The sequence below is a fragment of the Patiria miniata genome, unplaced genomic scaffold (genome assembly GCF_015706575.1).
Source record: "Patiria miniata isolate m_02_andy unplaced genomic scaffold, ASM1570657v1 HiC_scaffold_25, whole genome shotgun sequence".
Classification (NCBI taxonomy): domain Eukaryota; kingdom Metazoa; phylum Echinodermata; class Asteroidea; order Valvatida; family Asterinidae; genus Patiria; species Patiria miniata.
In genome coordinates, this window is record NW_024037064.1 from 2,761,418 (window position 1) to 2,777,466 (window position 16,049).

Here is a 16,049-nt window from a genome sequence, read left to right on the forward strand (position 1 = left end):
TGTTTATTGTTATTATTTACAAGCTTTGTACATTTGCATTGATATAAATGAGACACAAATGTGGATGATCATTTAATCATCAAAATGTCTGTTAAAGATGAGCAAAAATACTTATCCTATTAATTTGGTTTAGGCTGTGTGAATTCACAGAATAAATTCCTGTGTAAACTTTACTCACAAGGGATAATCTTGATGGAAATATTTACTTTGTTCTTTGAAGGTTAAAATTGTTCAAGTGTGAAAGGTTACCAATCATTTTAACAAATGTTCAAATCAATGGTATTGAATTTCAGGACGCTGTTGCCTTGATTTTGCCTTGAATGCCTCTTTGAAATGTCCTTGCCTTTTCAATAATTAAATTCCATACCTGTTTTCATTGTTTTACCTATTTGGTTGCAATTCCAGCAAACTTCAAAACAATGAAAGAATTACCCCTCACATACAGTGTGAGTTTCAGCAAAAAAAGATTACCAAATTTTGATGACACTTTCCAAACTCTGTTAACAATTAATTATTTAAATTGAATTGTTAAATTGAATTTTACAGTTGAATGTTCTGAAATGAAATGAACAGAAATAATTTCATTCATTTATTCAGAATACTTTTGTTTTCTACAAGTTTCCGCAATTACAAAATTTATCCACTAATTTATTATTTTTTGGATTATCTTTTTTTGACACATAAATACAGTGAATGCAGGCAAATTTATGATTGTCTTCCTGAAATGACATCACAGTGACAGTGCCCTTAGTTGTACGGAAAAGCATAGAACATTTTAAATGTTTAAAAAAAAAAACACATTTCAAAGAAATTAACCAAAAAGGGATTTCAAATAGTTTTCATAAATCTAAGAGTAGAAAGTTGCACAACATGGGTTACTCACAAAATTTCATCACTGAACATTACAATTGTTCCCTGAACTTATTTTTTAAGCATATGCGTCACAGTGACAGTTAGTAGTAAGATTACTGTTCAATATAAGCCTTTATTTACTTTAATTCCATGTATCAATCTACGTTACACTTATACTGAGGTTAATATACATATTGAAATGTTTGATAAAGATGAGCGACAATGGTCATTGTACTGATTTGGTACCTGTTTGAATTCATAAAATAGAGACGACTGTGTTTATAACAATGTTACTATCTTGATTCAAAATTGTGTATTTATGCATAAACATGTATATTTTTGTCCCCGAACAGTCCAATATTTTTTTCAGTTTGAAAGATTGGAGATCATTTTGAACATTTGAAATTCAGGATGCTATGGCCTCTGTTGCCTTGATTTTAGCCTGTTTGCCTCCTTGAAATAGTCCCACAAACATTTGATCAAATTAATTGTTTTCCTCCTTTTAAAGAAATAAATTTTGTACCTTTTTTTTTATTGCTTTGCAATGTTTGATTGTCATTTCAGCAAACTTAAGAATAATGAAAACAAAATCCTGACTTTAGTTTGGGTAAAAAAAAGTGTTTGTAACTTGTCAGTTATTCAATGTTTAAATTACCACTACATGTAGATCTTATCAGTCACAAGAAAACTCCCTTAAATATTAATTCTTCCAATAACTTCACTTTTTCAAAAGCCACATAGGATCAATTGGGATTACAAGTAAAACAAGATATGTATGGCCACATTCCTGTTTTCTCATTGGCTATTTGCCACAATACGTTCACAATTGATTAGTTGAGATCTTTGTAAATAAGTTGAATATAAGGCGTAAGAACAAGAATAAATTGGTTGAAGTCATCTCAAGCTTCATGTGCTGTTATTCGTTTCTGTGTCCCTTACTACCTTACAGCAATGAACCCAGATGAGTACCTATTATTTATCGACAGAAACCTGAATCAATGTCAGTAATTCTTTTTATTTCAGACGAGTGGAAGAACACGCTTTTGAAGTTATACTTCATGGGCGTTTCTTTTGAAGAAAAAAATTTATCCAGATTACTTTCTTTCACTCAGCTTCAATCGGTCATTCCATATGAACTCAACCAGTGGTCTCATGATGACCAACACAGATTTGGCTAAAAAACGCTATAAGTAGCTTTCTAAGTATAATGAACTACGAGGTTCCGGCGGTTCCCCGGTTTGAACAAGTTCCAAGATGGGAACCGAAACCACAAGTCCAATCTTTTCAAGAACCGGGTACCAACTCGAAAAGAATTGGTTCCAGAGTAAATTACCCATTCTCTGTGCACAAAGCCCAGAGCCGAGAATCAGCCTCACAATTACTACAAGGAATTCAATTGCGCGAAGGCCCCGGACATTCACTCTGGCTAGTCAAAGCAACGGCAGAAAAAACACACAGACTCTCCCACGCATCATGGAGTGTCGGAGACAAACCACTCGACTGAGCGCTTTTCGGTCACGACTCACAAGGTATAGAGCATAGAGCATTGAACCCAATACTGTACTGGCCCTGTACCATGGATAATAAACGTTTTGAATTACCCAATAATTGCATGGGGCGAGGCCAGACTGATCGGGGTTACTCGGACAAGCGGTGGTGTGAATTTAGGTTTGATGAAATACGGACTCATTGGTGGTATTGCGCATGCTCATGCATAGATAATTAGGAAAAAGACCAATCACGTGAGAGGGTTTAACCAATCAAACGTAAAGGAGTTCGATTTTCACAGGAGTCCGATTTTCATATCACACCAACTCTGCGTGCTGGAATAGGATCTGTTGGACCCAGCTCCGAGTGCCGCAGGAATTGGCCCTACGAACCCTCACCCGAGTAAAAATGTACGTACAGCTCCAAAATACCCAGCTCCAAACGAGTCATGATTCACGAATCTACCTTTGCATGAAAATGTATTAATCCCTTGCTTCGGTTCGTTCTGATCGGTGCACATGGTTAAGAATGAACATTTGCGCAGTTGCGCACTACAATACGTGGGCTGCTAGATAACAGCACTTCATGTCCATATGCAACTTAAGCCCAGTAGATACGGCCCGTCCGCGACTCATTCGGATCGGAGCCGGATATTTTGTACCCAGGTCCTTCAGTGCCGATTCCAGCACTCGACCGGTTCAACTCTACATGCAATGTACATTCAAGGCAGGGTACTAGTGGACGTGTTTACTGCGTGCACGTGTAATTGTGCAGTGAATCATTCTATTCTCTGCGGCACGGCGGTTGTTGCGGTATATAAAATCATAGGCAAGGAACAGAGAATAAAGAAACAAACAGCAAAGCTAAGTTTGCTTTTAATAACACAATATCCGTAGTTTCACAGGAAAAAGAGTACGGACACACATTTGAAACCAAATACGTAGTGGAATAACATGTATTGCACGTCAAAATCCAAGGAGCACAAGCCTCACAAGGTGACACTGTTATTCTTTACATGTAATTTCAAGAGTTTATGTTTTTCATTGAATTTTCTGGGAGCCGGTCCCGACTCGGAACCAGTTCTTTTTTAGAGAACCGGAACTGGCTCAAGAAATTTTGAACCCCCCCCCCCCAACCTACAGAGTACCGAACCACTCATGTTAGGAACCGTAACCAACTTTACATGTTAATGCTGAGTAACTTCGCAGACAATGAAAAAAAAATGTTTTGAATGTCATTTGTGGAGAATTTTCAAAATAAAACCAGACTTCGTTCAATACATGGAAACACAAGACAGATTCATGTTTATGACGCTTGCGAAAATGCCATTTACACCGTAAAGCTACATGCATTGAGCTCACTGTATGGAGCATTTTCGAAGTATTTTCTCACAAAATTTGACACATTTTTCAGTCTTAAATTCTTGTCTTTTCAACACTTTTTTTTTTGCAATGACTCACCTTCACTGAGATAAATTATATGATGAAAAAGTGGTGTCAGGATGCAAGATTCTTTCCAAAATATAATACTTTGCACGATATGCGTGCTACCCTTAAAATGAAGCCTTTTAAAGTGGTCATATAGAGCCCCCTCTACTGTCCGTGCATGGTGTCCATATTTAATACTTGCCTGAAACATTTGCATCATGTTGTAAGAGATGAAACTGGCATATGGCAAAAAAATCGGAAAATCGGCCGAACAAAAATATGTGTTCGAAATCTGGGCCGCACAGCAGTTACACACATGTATGCATGTGCAATACACTTCATGCCCAATTTCGGGACACCAACTGCTGCTATATTTTCGATTCAAACAAAATTTTACGATGAAAAAAAAAGGTCAGTGTTTTCATTGCATAACACGCCTGAAGTACGGTTAGAGTAATGGAATCATCAACAAAGAAGTTCACTTCTTACTTGAGAAAGTCGAGGAAAAAGTCCGAAAGACAAGGGCACCGTTCATGGTGCTTCATGATTCAACCACACAACTCCACTACTCCACTTGCATTCGTACGTGGGGAAAAATCAATCTTCCAACAAATGCCAGTGAAATGTTTCGCTAATGCTCTCTTTGCTATCCTCGAGATAATCATCATGATTTTTAAAGCTGCTTGCATTTTGTACAACTAAATCTGAAACCTCCGAAAATCGCACAACATAATGATTTTATCCACTGGATCGTTAACAAGGCTGCCCGTTCCCGATCCCGACCGGCCATGTGCTATCGGACGGTACGGTACGGTATCTTCTTTGTACAGTACAATGCACGCATGTGCGACACAGCGATATTTCCATGTCACCTGTCAATGTTTAACCTTTTGTCCAGCCGGTAAAAGGCTACGATCCGTGTTATGGCCTGTGTTTCTACCGTTGAAACACTCCAATAACGACTGGTGAAAGAGATTAAAACTACTTTTGCAATGATTTTAACGTGCAATTTCCATCGACTTTTCATCGACTTTTCTTCGAAATTATTATTGAAATAAAATGACATTTTGTGAAAAAATCGCTACAAAATCAAATTTTGTGGGACACATTGCAAAAAAATCGGAAACTTCGTTGGAAAATTCAAAAAGTCGGATTTCCGATTAAAATCGGAACAGTTTCATCTCTATGTTGTAAACTCGCCGATGCACAAGCAAGCATTAGTTCCGCCGAAACCAAACGAGTTCGTCAGAGCTATTCTTCTTGTTTTGTTCGTCAAGTCCCAGTTCTGAGCACGATGCGGCACATAGTTCAAATCGTAATCCTCGGTTGTTGTATGCAAATTTATCGTCGGTGGAAGAGTTTTCTAAGGACACAAAGAAAGAGAGACATCTTTTAAAAGCGAATGTTGGCTATGGTTCTGTGGTTACGGTGTTTGACTCATGTACGATGGTGTGTGGGATCAAACCCTGCCAGGAACATGGTGTTTGTGCCCTTGGGCAAGACACTTAACTACAATTGCCTCTCACCAACCAGGTATCTGTGAGGGTAGAGGACTGAGTGTCGATACAGCAAGATACAAGTGTGTACAGTGAGCTTAAATCTTGACGGTGTCAACTGCAACCTTCCGCAATAGTCATTAACGTGAACAATTTGTTTGTTTTCCTATGAGGCCTGGTTTTCATTTTGAAAATTCGCCATAAATCACATTCAAAATCTTTATTTTTCAGAGTCTGAGAAGTTCCTAAATACTTTGTAAAGTTGGTTAAGGGTACCTGATTCCATAGTCTGGAACCGGTTCCTGACATCAACGGTCAGACACTCGGGCACCCGGTTCCGATGCACAGCCCTACGCACATCATGATGGACAACGGGGCGCCAGGAGTTTTGTCGATCGTTTACCGAGTGGCGCTGACACGTTGCTATTAGTGCACAGCCCTAAGTTACGCCACGAGCCAACCACCAATTAACTAATGGTCCACACCAAACTAACCCCTATAATAGGCCCTGCCTTTAACCTTTGACCTTGGCACATGTGATCAATGGCACTCCACCCGACCAAAAGTCATGATCGGATTGGTTAATGATTGATTGAAAAAAGTCCGGATAACTACTCACCGTTTTGCAAGCCATGACCATGAAGACAGCTTCCAACGACCCAGCCGCACCTAACAGATGACCAGTAGCACCTTTGGTGGACGATACCGCGAGATTGTTAGTCTGGTTCCGGAAGAGTCTCTTAATGGCATGGTTCTCAGCTGCATCACCTTTAATAGAAAAAAAAACACAAAATAGGGAAATTCCAACATAGGAATGGTGGCTTAGTTGGTAGAGCACCGGAACGGTATTCCGGAGGACGCAGGTTCAGCCCTAATCTACCAAATATCGCCTTGCACAGCAAGGGTCTATGATATGTGAGCAGATTTGGCGATTAATCATGCAAAACAAGACAGCTGCTTGACCTCGAGATTCTGACCATTCAGCAGGCGCCTTCTATATCGGGTCTTCCGTAACCTGTTGTTGTGTTACACAACATAGCATCCAAATTGACCAATCAATAGATTAGTCCACATTTCCTATTAAAATGATGTCACAGTTTCTAAAGTCGACTCCGATTGGATGGCTGGCACGCGGGTGACATAAAATTGGCATGTTAGGATACATCATACGTTTGACCATGGCTCTGCACACGTGAATATCTGATCCTCAGTTAAATCAAATCAAAATTTGTGTGGAAGAAATGGACTCAATGCAAGATTTTCAGTTGTTTAACTTAATGGATACAATTTACCATATTTACATGGCTACTGTGGTCAGGAACAGTCACACATGAAGTGTATTTTAAACAAGACTATATCATTAGTTTTATATTTACCATTATTACACAACTTTTTATGGGAATTTCACATAAACCTTCACCAACCCCTTTAAAATCCAACTGCATGTTTTGTGGGAATCTGTTGGTGTGAGGACTGTACTAGTAAACTGACTATGGGTTACGTGGGGTCAAGCATACCACCATAATCAGAGTCCAACAGTTTGGGTGTAGAGTTTACCATAATATTATGGTGTTGGATTTTACACCAGGCTTCTTATGAGGGTGCAGAACATCTCATGGCGTAAGCACAAGACTAAAGAACAGATTTACGGAGACATTCCACCTATCTCTGCTATTGTTGCTCAACGACGAGTTCGCTTTGCTGGCCTCTGCTACCGTGCTGTAAACCAGGTCATATCTGATGTATTATGTTGGAGACTTCCATGCCCTAATAGAGGACAAAGACCTTTCAACTACATTGATGTGATTGGCAGAGACACCCAATGTGAAATTGAAGACCTTCCGTACATAATGAGGGATAAAGACACCTGGCGTGGCATTGTGAATGAGATCTCGGTAATGACCGCTAGATGATGATGATGGATTTTGCAAGAGTGAGGGAGGTTCCAAGTAAATCACTCAAGGGGCGAGGGTTAAGAGGAAATTCTTTAAATATTAGATTTCCTTGGTTTTCACTGTTGTATTAATGACCATTATATGTGATGCGATCAAGCTAAATGAGTCGTTTGTCGGGAAGTTTTATTTGTTGATACAGGCCAAAATAGGGCCACTTCATCGCATCACTTCATCACATCTCTTAGTTATCCAACTTCAATAATTTTTTTTCCTAAAGATGGTATCAGCATGTGGTTTTCACAGCAGTAATGCTGAGATTGTGCTCTTTTCAAATCTATAATACGCTTTTTTTTTTTACCAGGGTCGACAAATGACTCATGTACCGGTAGCTTGATCACATCACATATGCTCAGTGCTCTTCGAGAGCACACAAGAAAGTATTTCACAACCTTAAGTAGCAAGACGAGACTCTAACTACGACCTCATGCTAACAATTTGTTAAGCGATTGTTTTCCCCGCTTACCAAGCGGCGTTGAGGTTGCATGTGCATTGATGTACGTCACTTCATCTGCAGCTATCCCAGAATCCCTCAGGGCAGCTCTCATACACAGCTCGGCTCCTTCACCGTCATCACGTGGTGCGGTCATGTGATTGGCATCACCTATTATATGAGCATGACATCATACATATTTATGAGCAAATGCTCCTCTTTCATTGGTCAATTGAATACATGTACAATTGGACACTCGATGCCAAAAATGACAATGAGCATGGGCGTCGCCTGGGAGGGGGGGGGGATGTTGACAACCTTATAAGTTATATTTATGAGAATTGTATCTTGTAAGCTATCCATGGGGATTGTCAAATGAGAAAAAAAAAAAAAAATAAGTCATCAACAAAATAGCAAAAATATATCACTGTTTGCTATATCATGTCAATATAACCTAGTGTCGCGTGATGTCGAGTACTGTCCAGATTGAAGATAATGTCCAGTCCCTCCCCTTTCCGCAATGTTGCACAAGTTTGGGAAATTCCGTAAAATCAAATTCTCTGCGTACGTCCGACCGCATAATGTACAAGGTCGTTGAAGGTGGTGGTATCTAATTAGTCTGTACCTGTTTTCTACTCATTAGATGTCACATATAGTACATTCCCTTTTCCAACAGCAGCTCATTAAAGTGTTTGACATGTACATCCGCATTTAAATAACAAAATTGCCCAGTTGAAAGATAACCAGGTCGTAGTTTCTGGTTATGTTACTAACGGTAAACAGTCGTTTGTTGGCAATTTCGTAGACACAACCCCAGAATTAACCTATCACGGTAGAATTGCGTCAATGAAGCTTGTGAAATGTTGTCCAATGACATGATACACAAATGGACGTCGATCGCACAAAAACTGAAACAAATAAAACTTAATGTAGACAATTCCATAGGGTTGTCTAAGGGGCATGGCTAACCTGCAATTGGCGATAGGTCGATTGAATTGAATGGGAATAAAACAGAAGTTTTGGAAAGGACTATGGCTAAGAACTAATTTCACTCAAACACAGGATAGTTGGACTACTCTAGTCGAATATTTGGAACTGGACCACAGGGCACGTTTGCATCACTGGTTACCAATAGCCACGCATCATAATACACAGCAGGGAGCCAGGATCAAGAGGTTTCGGGATTACGTTTTGACTAGCCTTTAATCAAGTCCCACGCGCCTATACCCGGACCATCCGGACGCGTAACGTACCCCGGATGCTGGCACGTAAAAAGACAAGCACGATCGGCGAAGCCACGAGGGCCTTTACTATCTCATGGAACTAATCACTTATTCATTTATTCACGTAATATAAATCAAGCAGTATAAACCAATCATCTAACGGTGGTTTGCGGTTACCAGCAACAGCACACGCGCCATGGCACCAGACGACGTCTGGCGCCAGACGACGGCTGATTTACGTTAGTAATTCTGCATTTTCATTGGTCAATTCACAACGGGTAATGCATTATGCATGTCTACCAAATCGGTAGACAAATGTAAAGAAAAACATAAGCGTTCTCCACGAGATGGTAAAGGTCCTCGCGGCTACGCCGCTCGTGTTAGTCTTTTTACGTGTCAGCATCTGGGGTGCATCACGTGTCCGGGTAAGCGCGTGGGACTTGACTAAAGGCTACGTTTTGACCAGCGTTTGACATGAGGTGTTCACATGTTGCTGTTAGTGCACACGTTTAATACGTCACAAATCAACTACAAGTTGTCTAATGAACTTGGCATTTGCGGACAAGATTGCTCAACTGACCTGAGAGACCATAGCCAAGGATTTCGGCAAGAATCGTCGCACCACGATTACAAGCATGTTGATACTCCTTGGAAAAAGAAAAACAGAAAAAGATTAGGACAACATATGAAAGATTGCACAAAAATTATTTAAAATATTTATAGCCGAATCAATTTATTGTGAGTCACAATAAAGTGTACCATTATGAGACAAATTTTCAACTTTCTAAATGAGCAAAATTACCACTTCAAAAAGGGATTCGCACAATAGCCACTAAAGGGCACAGTGACTGTTGTACAGACCATGTAGCGTGATCACTGTATATATCCCCCTCAATGGTGAAAATGCTGTGCTGGCTATTTTACAAACCCACTGCCTTAACCGCCCTGAATCCTTTAAAATCTTCTTTGCCAAAGTGGAGGAATTTGGAGGATAGAGGTTACAAGGCAAAAGTGCGTTACTGATTTCGTAGGATGCACTTTGTCAAGGTCTTGGGCCAGACCTTGTGTTGCTTTTGCTCAGCCATGCATAAATATAGGCCTGGATTATACTTGAAATCCTCACATTGTTCCAGGATGTCACTGGCCAAGCCTCAACATATTGACAGTCACTGCTGCAGGATTTTGCAGGATTCAGGCAGTGGTCACCCTTCCATGGACCATATTCAAGAAATAATGGGAGGAATTAGCAGCATTGAGGCTATACATTGTACATGTATATATGCTACTTTTCCATTAGGCCAATTGGAAGATTTTGCAGGATTGAGGCTACATCCTAGCAAAAAAGGCCTAGGGAGTTAGGGTTAAGATGGATTATCTAAATAGCTAGCTCAATGCTTTGGCCATTGATGGGGGCCTTCGTGATAGAATTGACAGCATGCACAATTACCCCCTCAACGGTACAAAGGAGAGACTTTAGGGGAGATCACATGGACAGACATTAGAACGCATTGCCGAAAACGCCTGGTGCTGACGTAAAGACGCTGGGGCTTTGTGCACATTCAGAATAAAATACATTGGCGTACTTTGTGCAATAAAAGCGTGAACAAACACGCACAAGTAGTATGTCCCGTCTATGGGGCTCTCAAAAGTGGTTAAAAGCGCCCTCTATTGATTGCACGTTCAGCCCATAAGAATACTTACCTCCAATACTACGATGGCTGCTCCTTCAGACATAACAAAACCATCCCTGTCCTTATCAAATGGTCTTGAGGCAGATGAAGGCGTCGCATTGAAATTCTTACTTAACGCTCTAGCCCTGAAGAAATTAAAAAAATATTGCCATTTCGAAATTGGGTATTTTGGATCTTTGGCTTTGGTTTTTGCCATTGGCATAATACAGTAGCTAGCCGAAGCCATACAAAGACCATCTTGGACATGGCCTGAACCATGGTTCGACTTAACAGGTTTTTTTCACTAGCCAGCCGGGCTACTGAAACAGACTCTTAACTAGCCCGCGGGCATTTTCACTAGCCCGCATGGTTTTTTCCCTTTTATAGAGTGTCTCAAACAACAATGTGCAATGTCAAGTGGTAAGATGTCTGCACTAGAAAGCAGGAGGTCGTGGGTCCGAGTCCCGCCCGAGTGATTATTTTTCCAACTTTCACTCGGGAGGTAACACACTCAGTATGTACAGTGTTTTTACGTCGGTGAAGGGCAAAACCTAATATTGATTTACATGTACATCACCCCGACACAAATTCCATCTTATGAATAGACTCAAGAGTCAGTATTGGGGGGGGGGGGGTGTGACTTTTTTTTAAATTCTAAAATTTGGCCAATATGTCTTGTCTTTGTCAAAAAAAGGATTTTTCGGCCAAAAAATAATCCAACCGTTGAGTGGTTCAGAGTCTGTTACTTACCTCGCAAATCCAGCGATGGCGATCGGGCTGATGCAAGCTTCAGTGCCACCGGCGACCATCACATTAGCGTCTCCGTTTCTGATAAACCTGAATGCGTCACCGATGGCATGGGCGCCGGTCGTGCACGCTGTGGATACTGCATGATTGGGACCCTAAAAAACAAAGTAAGCATTGAATGGTTGTTTACAAAATGCGATTTATTCAGTTGAAAAAAAAGTGACAAATTTGCACCACCTTATGAATATAACAGCAGTTTTTTAAACTTCATTTTGTGCTTGATTGTCATCTGAAATTGTGTTTAACTATCATAAAACCCATATACAGGGTGAGTAAAGAAAAACGAAACCCAAATGTTGGGACCATTGTTTTAGTGAAGTTCTGCATGTAGCACTTTCAAAATCTAGGATATGAAAGCCCAATTCATAAGCTTTCTTTTAGTACCTGAATCATTCAAATCACTTCTGTATATTTCAAGTTACGGAGTTTTAAACACAACCGCTGTTTCAAGGTTCTGTCCACCGCACACAAAGAAGCTAAGTGTTCTTTCGGCAAAACGAAAACAAATCACATTAGGATGTGTGTGAATTGTTTTCGTTTTGCTGAAAGAACACACACTTTTTTGGTGATCTGTGGACAGACCTTTAAAACGGTGGTTGTGTTTAAAACTCCGTAACTTGAAAAGTACATGAGTGATTTGAATGATTCTTGTACTAAATGAAAGCATATGAACTGGGCTTTCATATCCTAGATATCCTTTCATATCCATGCTACATGTAGAACTTCACTAAAACAATGGTCCCGACATTTGGGTTTCGGTTTTTTGTTTACTCAGCCTGTATATCCAAACTGACTTTGGGCAGCCAAAAGAGAGTTCGATTCTAAAAGGTAACAAAATGGCGTATATTGGTTTTGGAAATTGGCCCAAAGTTGCTTAAACTTTCCGCAACAATTCCGTAATCAAATTTGTTGATTGTTTCTGAACAGTCACCTTTAAGTTGTACCTGATGCTGATGTGTCCGGCGGCCATGTTGGTCAGAATACGAGGAACAAAGTAAGGGCTAACCTTCCGGTAACCCTGTAAACAGATAAAAACCATCACAAAATTCCATAAATAAAAGTGGACCACAGAGTAAAAATTTAAAATGTTCCAAGCAACAAGACCAGTGAAGTTAAGATGACCCCCGAGCGCACAAATTCCATTCTATCCATTCAGAATGACTATTCACAGAAAGTCTTTTCATGTATCTGGTCCACACATTGGCCATATTGAGTCCATTATGGGGTAATCCTATACAATAGCACTGCCCGGTTCTCATCATCAGCTAACAACCAGGCTGCATCACAAGAGAGAGTGTAAGTTGACCTCAGAATCCTGCGAGATTTTATGACAATACCATGTACAGGATCTACAACGTGTGTAACATCCTTTTTTTTTTGCATTTATTTTGTATCCTGAAGGGGCCAATCCAATCAAGGGAAATAAATTTTCGGTATTTCCAAAGAAAAGAAAGCATTACGATTTACAACATATTGAACATTTTGCGAATGATGACAATTATCAAATTACAATTGTTGACCTCAACTTCCATGCAATGGATCACGCATACAACAATCGGGTAAGTTCAAACACGGGAGTCTGTGACTAGACTAGTCAGTGTTTGGTACCAAGACATTCAAAGAAAAAGTGAACCTTGATCTGAAGCACGTTTTGGCGCTGTGACCGTAAACATGTTTCTGGTTCGCGGTCGTTTTGCCGCTTCGGTTACACTGAAATTACGTCATTGTTTCGACCAAAGTTGAACCGAGGTTTCCGGTCGGTTCACTTATGTTTCAAGATGGCGGAAAGGTAAACAAGCTTAGCAGACGACGTTACTTTTTACCATAAACAGGGTTTAAATAGTGGGTTTTTACCTTCAATTGGTACGAAAATTGATACAGAATATCAGGCCGACTCTTTTTAGAACTTTAGGGGTAACGCTATAAAAAAAAACAAAAAAAAACTCCCACTTTTGCCTTGAATGTTATTGTCACAATCATGTCCGGTCGCCGCGTGATTTTTTGGGGGTTGTGTGCAGTCACGTAGGCAGTAACATGACGTCATGAACGATTTTCCGGTCAGTCGTTTTCGCGGTGCACAGGAAACATGTTTCAGTTCACGGCTGTGACGTCAGAAACATGTTCCAGTTCAAGGGCCACCAAAACGTGCTCCCGGTGAGACTCGCACGCTCAAGTGACAGTCTTTTCGTCAGTCAGTCAGTCAGTCAGTCAGACAGTGAAGTACATTTTTTTCTTACCTTATTTTGGAGAGTTATTCCTGTGTTTACAATATCTTCTAGACCGACCATTCCCATACCAACAGCAACACCCTGCACAGAAGAAAAATCAATAATGTGTATTAAAATCACATACATGTACAACTTTCTATCAGTTCTTCTCATGCAATGTAGAGGGTGCTGTTTTGCGTACCTAGCATATTCGAAACCTTGGACTCCCTTCCAGCTATGGCTTCATTTCTGACTTCTGAAGTATTTACAAAACTTCAATAGCATATTGAATGGGAGTACATATGTGACCCGCTCTGCAAAAATGAGTCTGATGTTGCATAGCTTGAATTCCAGCTTTTACCACTTTTAAATGGAAACAGTGAAAATGTGCTCAAAATTTGGATTGTTTTATTTTGTTTTATTTTGGTTGTTTTAGTTCAGATATCTTACACAGAAATTTAAATATTGTAAGAAAAAGACTAACAAATTTATGATTTTTGGTGCTTTTCTTGGTTAGTTACAGTGTATTTGTAATTTTTCAACCCTTTTTTCTTCATTGAGACATTTCTTGCTTTTCAAAAACTTGACAGAATTAAAAAAGGCACAACAGTGCAACCAAACGCCCTAGAGAGGCCCATGATATACCAAATGAAAGCTTATTTCATTCCCATTTTATATGTAGTTAACTCAAAATTTCAGTTTTGCCACAACAGACTCACTTTTGTGGAGCGGGTCACATATACTCCAAACTTCGGCCTAATAATGCACGATTGAATGTTACAGGAAGAAGAACATCCATGTTGAAAACGAGTCCCTGAAGCCACAGCTGAAAATGAAGCCATGGTTTCAAAAATACAGCTTACTTATTCTCATTCCCTTATGTCAAAGAAAATGTAACTAAATAACTGACAGTTTGATGAACCCTCCTGCTATCTGAGCAGTCACAGACAGTCAAGCAATCAATCCTGTTCCCTGCCATGCCTTTCACGCAGGCTAGTCACCAACAGTCAGATCAGATTTCTTGTAGGCACTGTGACAGTCAAATTCAATCAACAGACAAAAGCAGGTGACTGGTAGGCACAGTTGGCAAATCGATCTCCTACAGTCAAAGCGTAGCTATATCAGGTTTCATAATAATCATCACAGACAGTCAATCCTGCTTTATGAAGGCAGGGCGCACTCAACTGTTAGAAATAGTCACTTGATTTATTTGAACTGCTGGGCTGGCCTCGTTGAAATTGCCAGCCAGAGAGGGAGGGTTAATAAAAGATAACTGTCTATTTGTGGCAAGGCCTAGCAGAATCTTTTATCGAAACTCAAATTTCTTTTTCAACATTGGGTTTTGCCCATAAGTACGAAAGCCCATTAGCGCCACTGCAAGTATATAAGTTACAGATTATGTAATTCGTTGGTACGGATTATTAATTCGTTATTACCGATTATTAATTCTTTATTACGGATTATTTAATTCGTTATTACGGATTATTAATTCGTTATTACGAATTAGGTCTGATGTTCTCACACGTGGAGAGCACGTGACCAGGGGCCTGTGTATATAGGGCCGCTAGGCGGCGCTATATCTTTGTATACAACGTTTGCACCCCTGTGCCATACTTGCCAAGTAATGACTCAGAACATATGAGTAATTCGTAATAACGAATTATAATCCGTAATAACGAATTAATAATCCGTTAAAACGAAAATAATCCGTAATAACGAATTAATTAATCCGTAATAACGAATTAAATAAACCGTTATATCGAATTAGTAATCCGTAATAACGAATTAATAATCCGTAATAACGAATTAATAATCCGTACTAATGAATTAATAATCTGTAATAACGAATTAAATAATCCGTTATAACGAATTAGTAATCCATAATAACGAATTAAATAATCCGTAATAACGAATTAATAATCCATTATAACGAATTAGTAATCCGTGATAACGAATTAATAATCCGTAATAACGAATTAAATAATCCACAACTTTATATACTTGCAGTGGCGCTAATGGGCTTTCGTACATAAGTGATCAGTGTTCTCCTACTTTAAAAATTAAAGGTCAGTGCGCCGTCAAAAAGCGAAGGGGGCATTATAGGTGCGCTATTTGCAGTCATACATTTCTTTATACTACGGCGCGCTACTTGCAGATGAACATGTAATTTATGTATGGATAACAGCTTTTGCTCAGCATCATCTTTTTTTAATACATCAGTGTCCAGGGACTCTGAGGCAGTTTGGCCTTGAGACTCTTGACCTGATAGACTGCTACAATGGGCAGGCTTGTGATTTTGACAAGTGTTGCATGTTACTGCTTTTGGCAGAGTTTCTGGCCAAAATATACCCTGGAGGGTAAGGTTGTCCCACTTACAGTTTTTTTTTTTTAATTATTTTTTCACTTTTTTTTTTGAAAGCATGGCGGCAACTTGAAGCTTGGCGGGTGCCTCAGAAAGCATGGCGGGCACCAGGTTATTTTTACAGGTTGGAGA

The 16,049-nt window shown here is 39.7% G+C and overlaps 1 protein-coding gene across 1 annotated transcript in view; it reads right to left on the reverse strand.

The window, feature by feature from the left end:
- LOC119732805 (3-oxoacyl-[acyl-carrier-protein] synthase, mitochondrial-like) overlaps positions 1–16,049 on the reverse strand; it is a 119,408-nt gene that overhangs the window by 85,838 nt on the left and 17,521 nt on the right. Inside the window, exons 7-13 of the mRNA XM_038206408.1 lie at positions 13,586–13,657; positions 12,280–12,366; positions 11,292–11,443; positions 10,573–10,687; positions 9,452–9,518; positions 7,682–7,819; positions 5,883–6,031 (exon numbers count right to left, since the gene is read on the reverse strand). Coding sequence (XP_038062336.1) covers positions 5,883–6,031; positions 7,682–7,819; positions 9,452–9,518; positions 10,573–10,687; positions 11,292–11,443; positions 12,280–12,366; positions 13,586–13,657 — 780 coding nt within the window. The remainder of the gene's footprint in view (positions 1–5,882; positions 6,032–7,681; positions 7,820–9,451; positions 9,519–10,572; positions 10,688–11,291; positions 11,444–12,279; positions 12,367–13,585; positions 13,658–16,049) is intronic.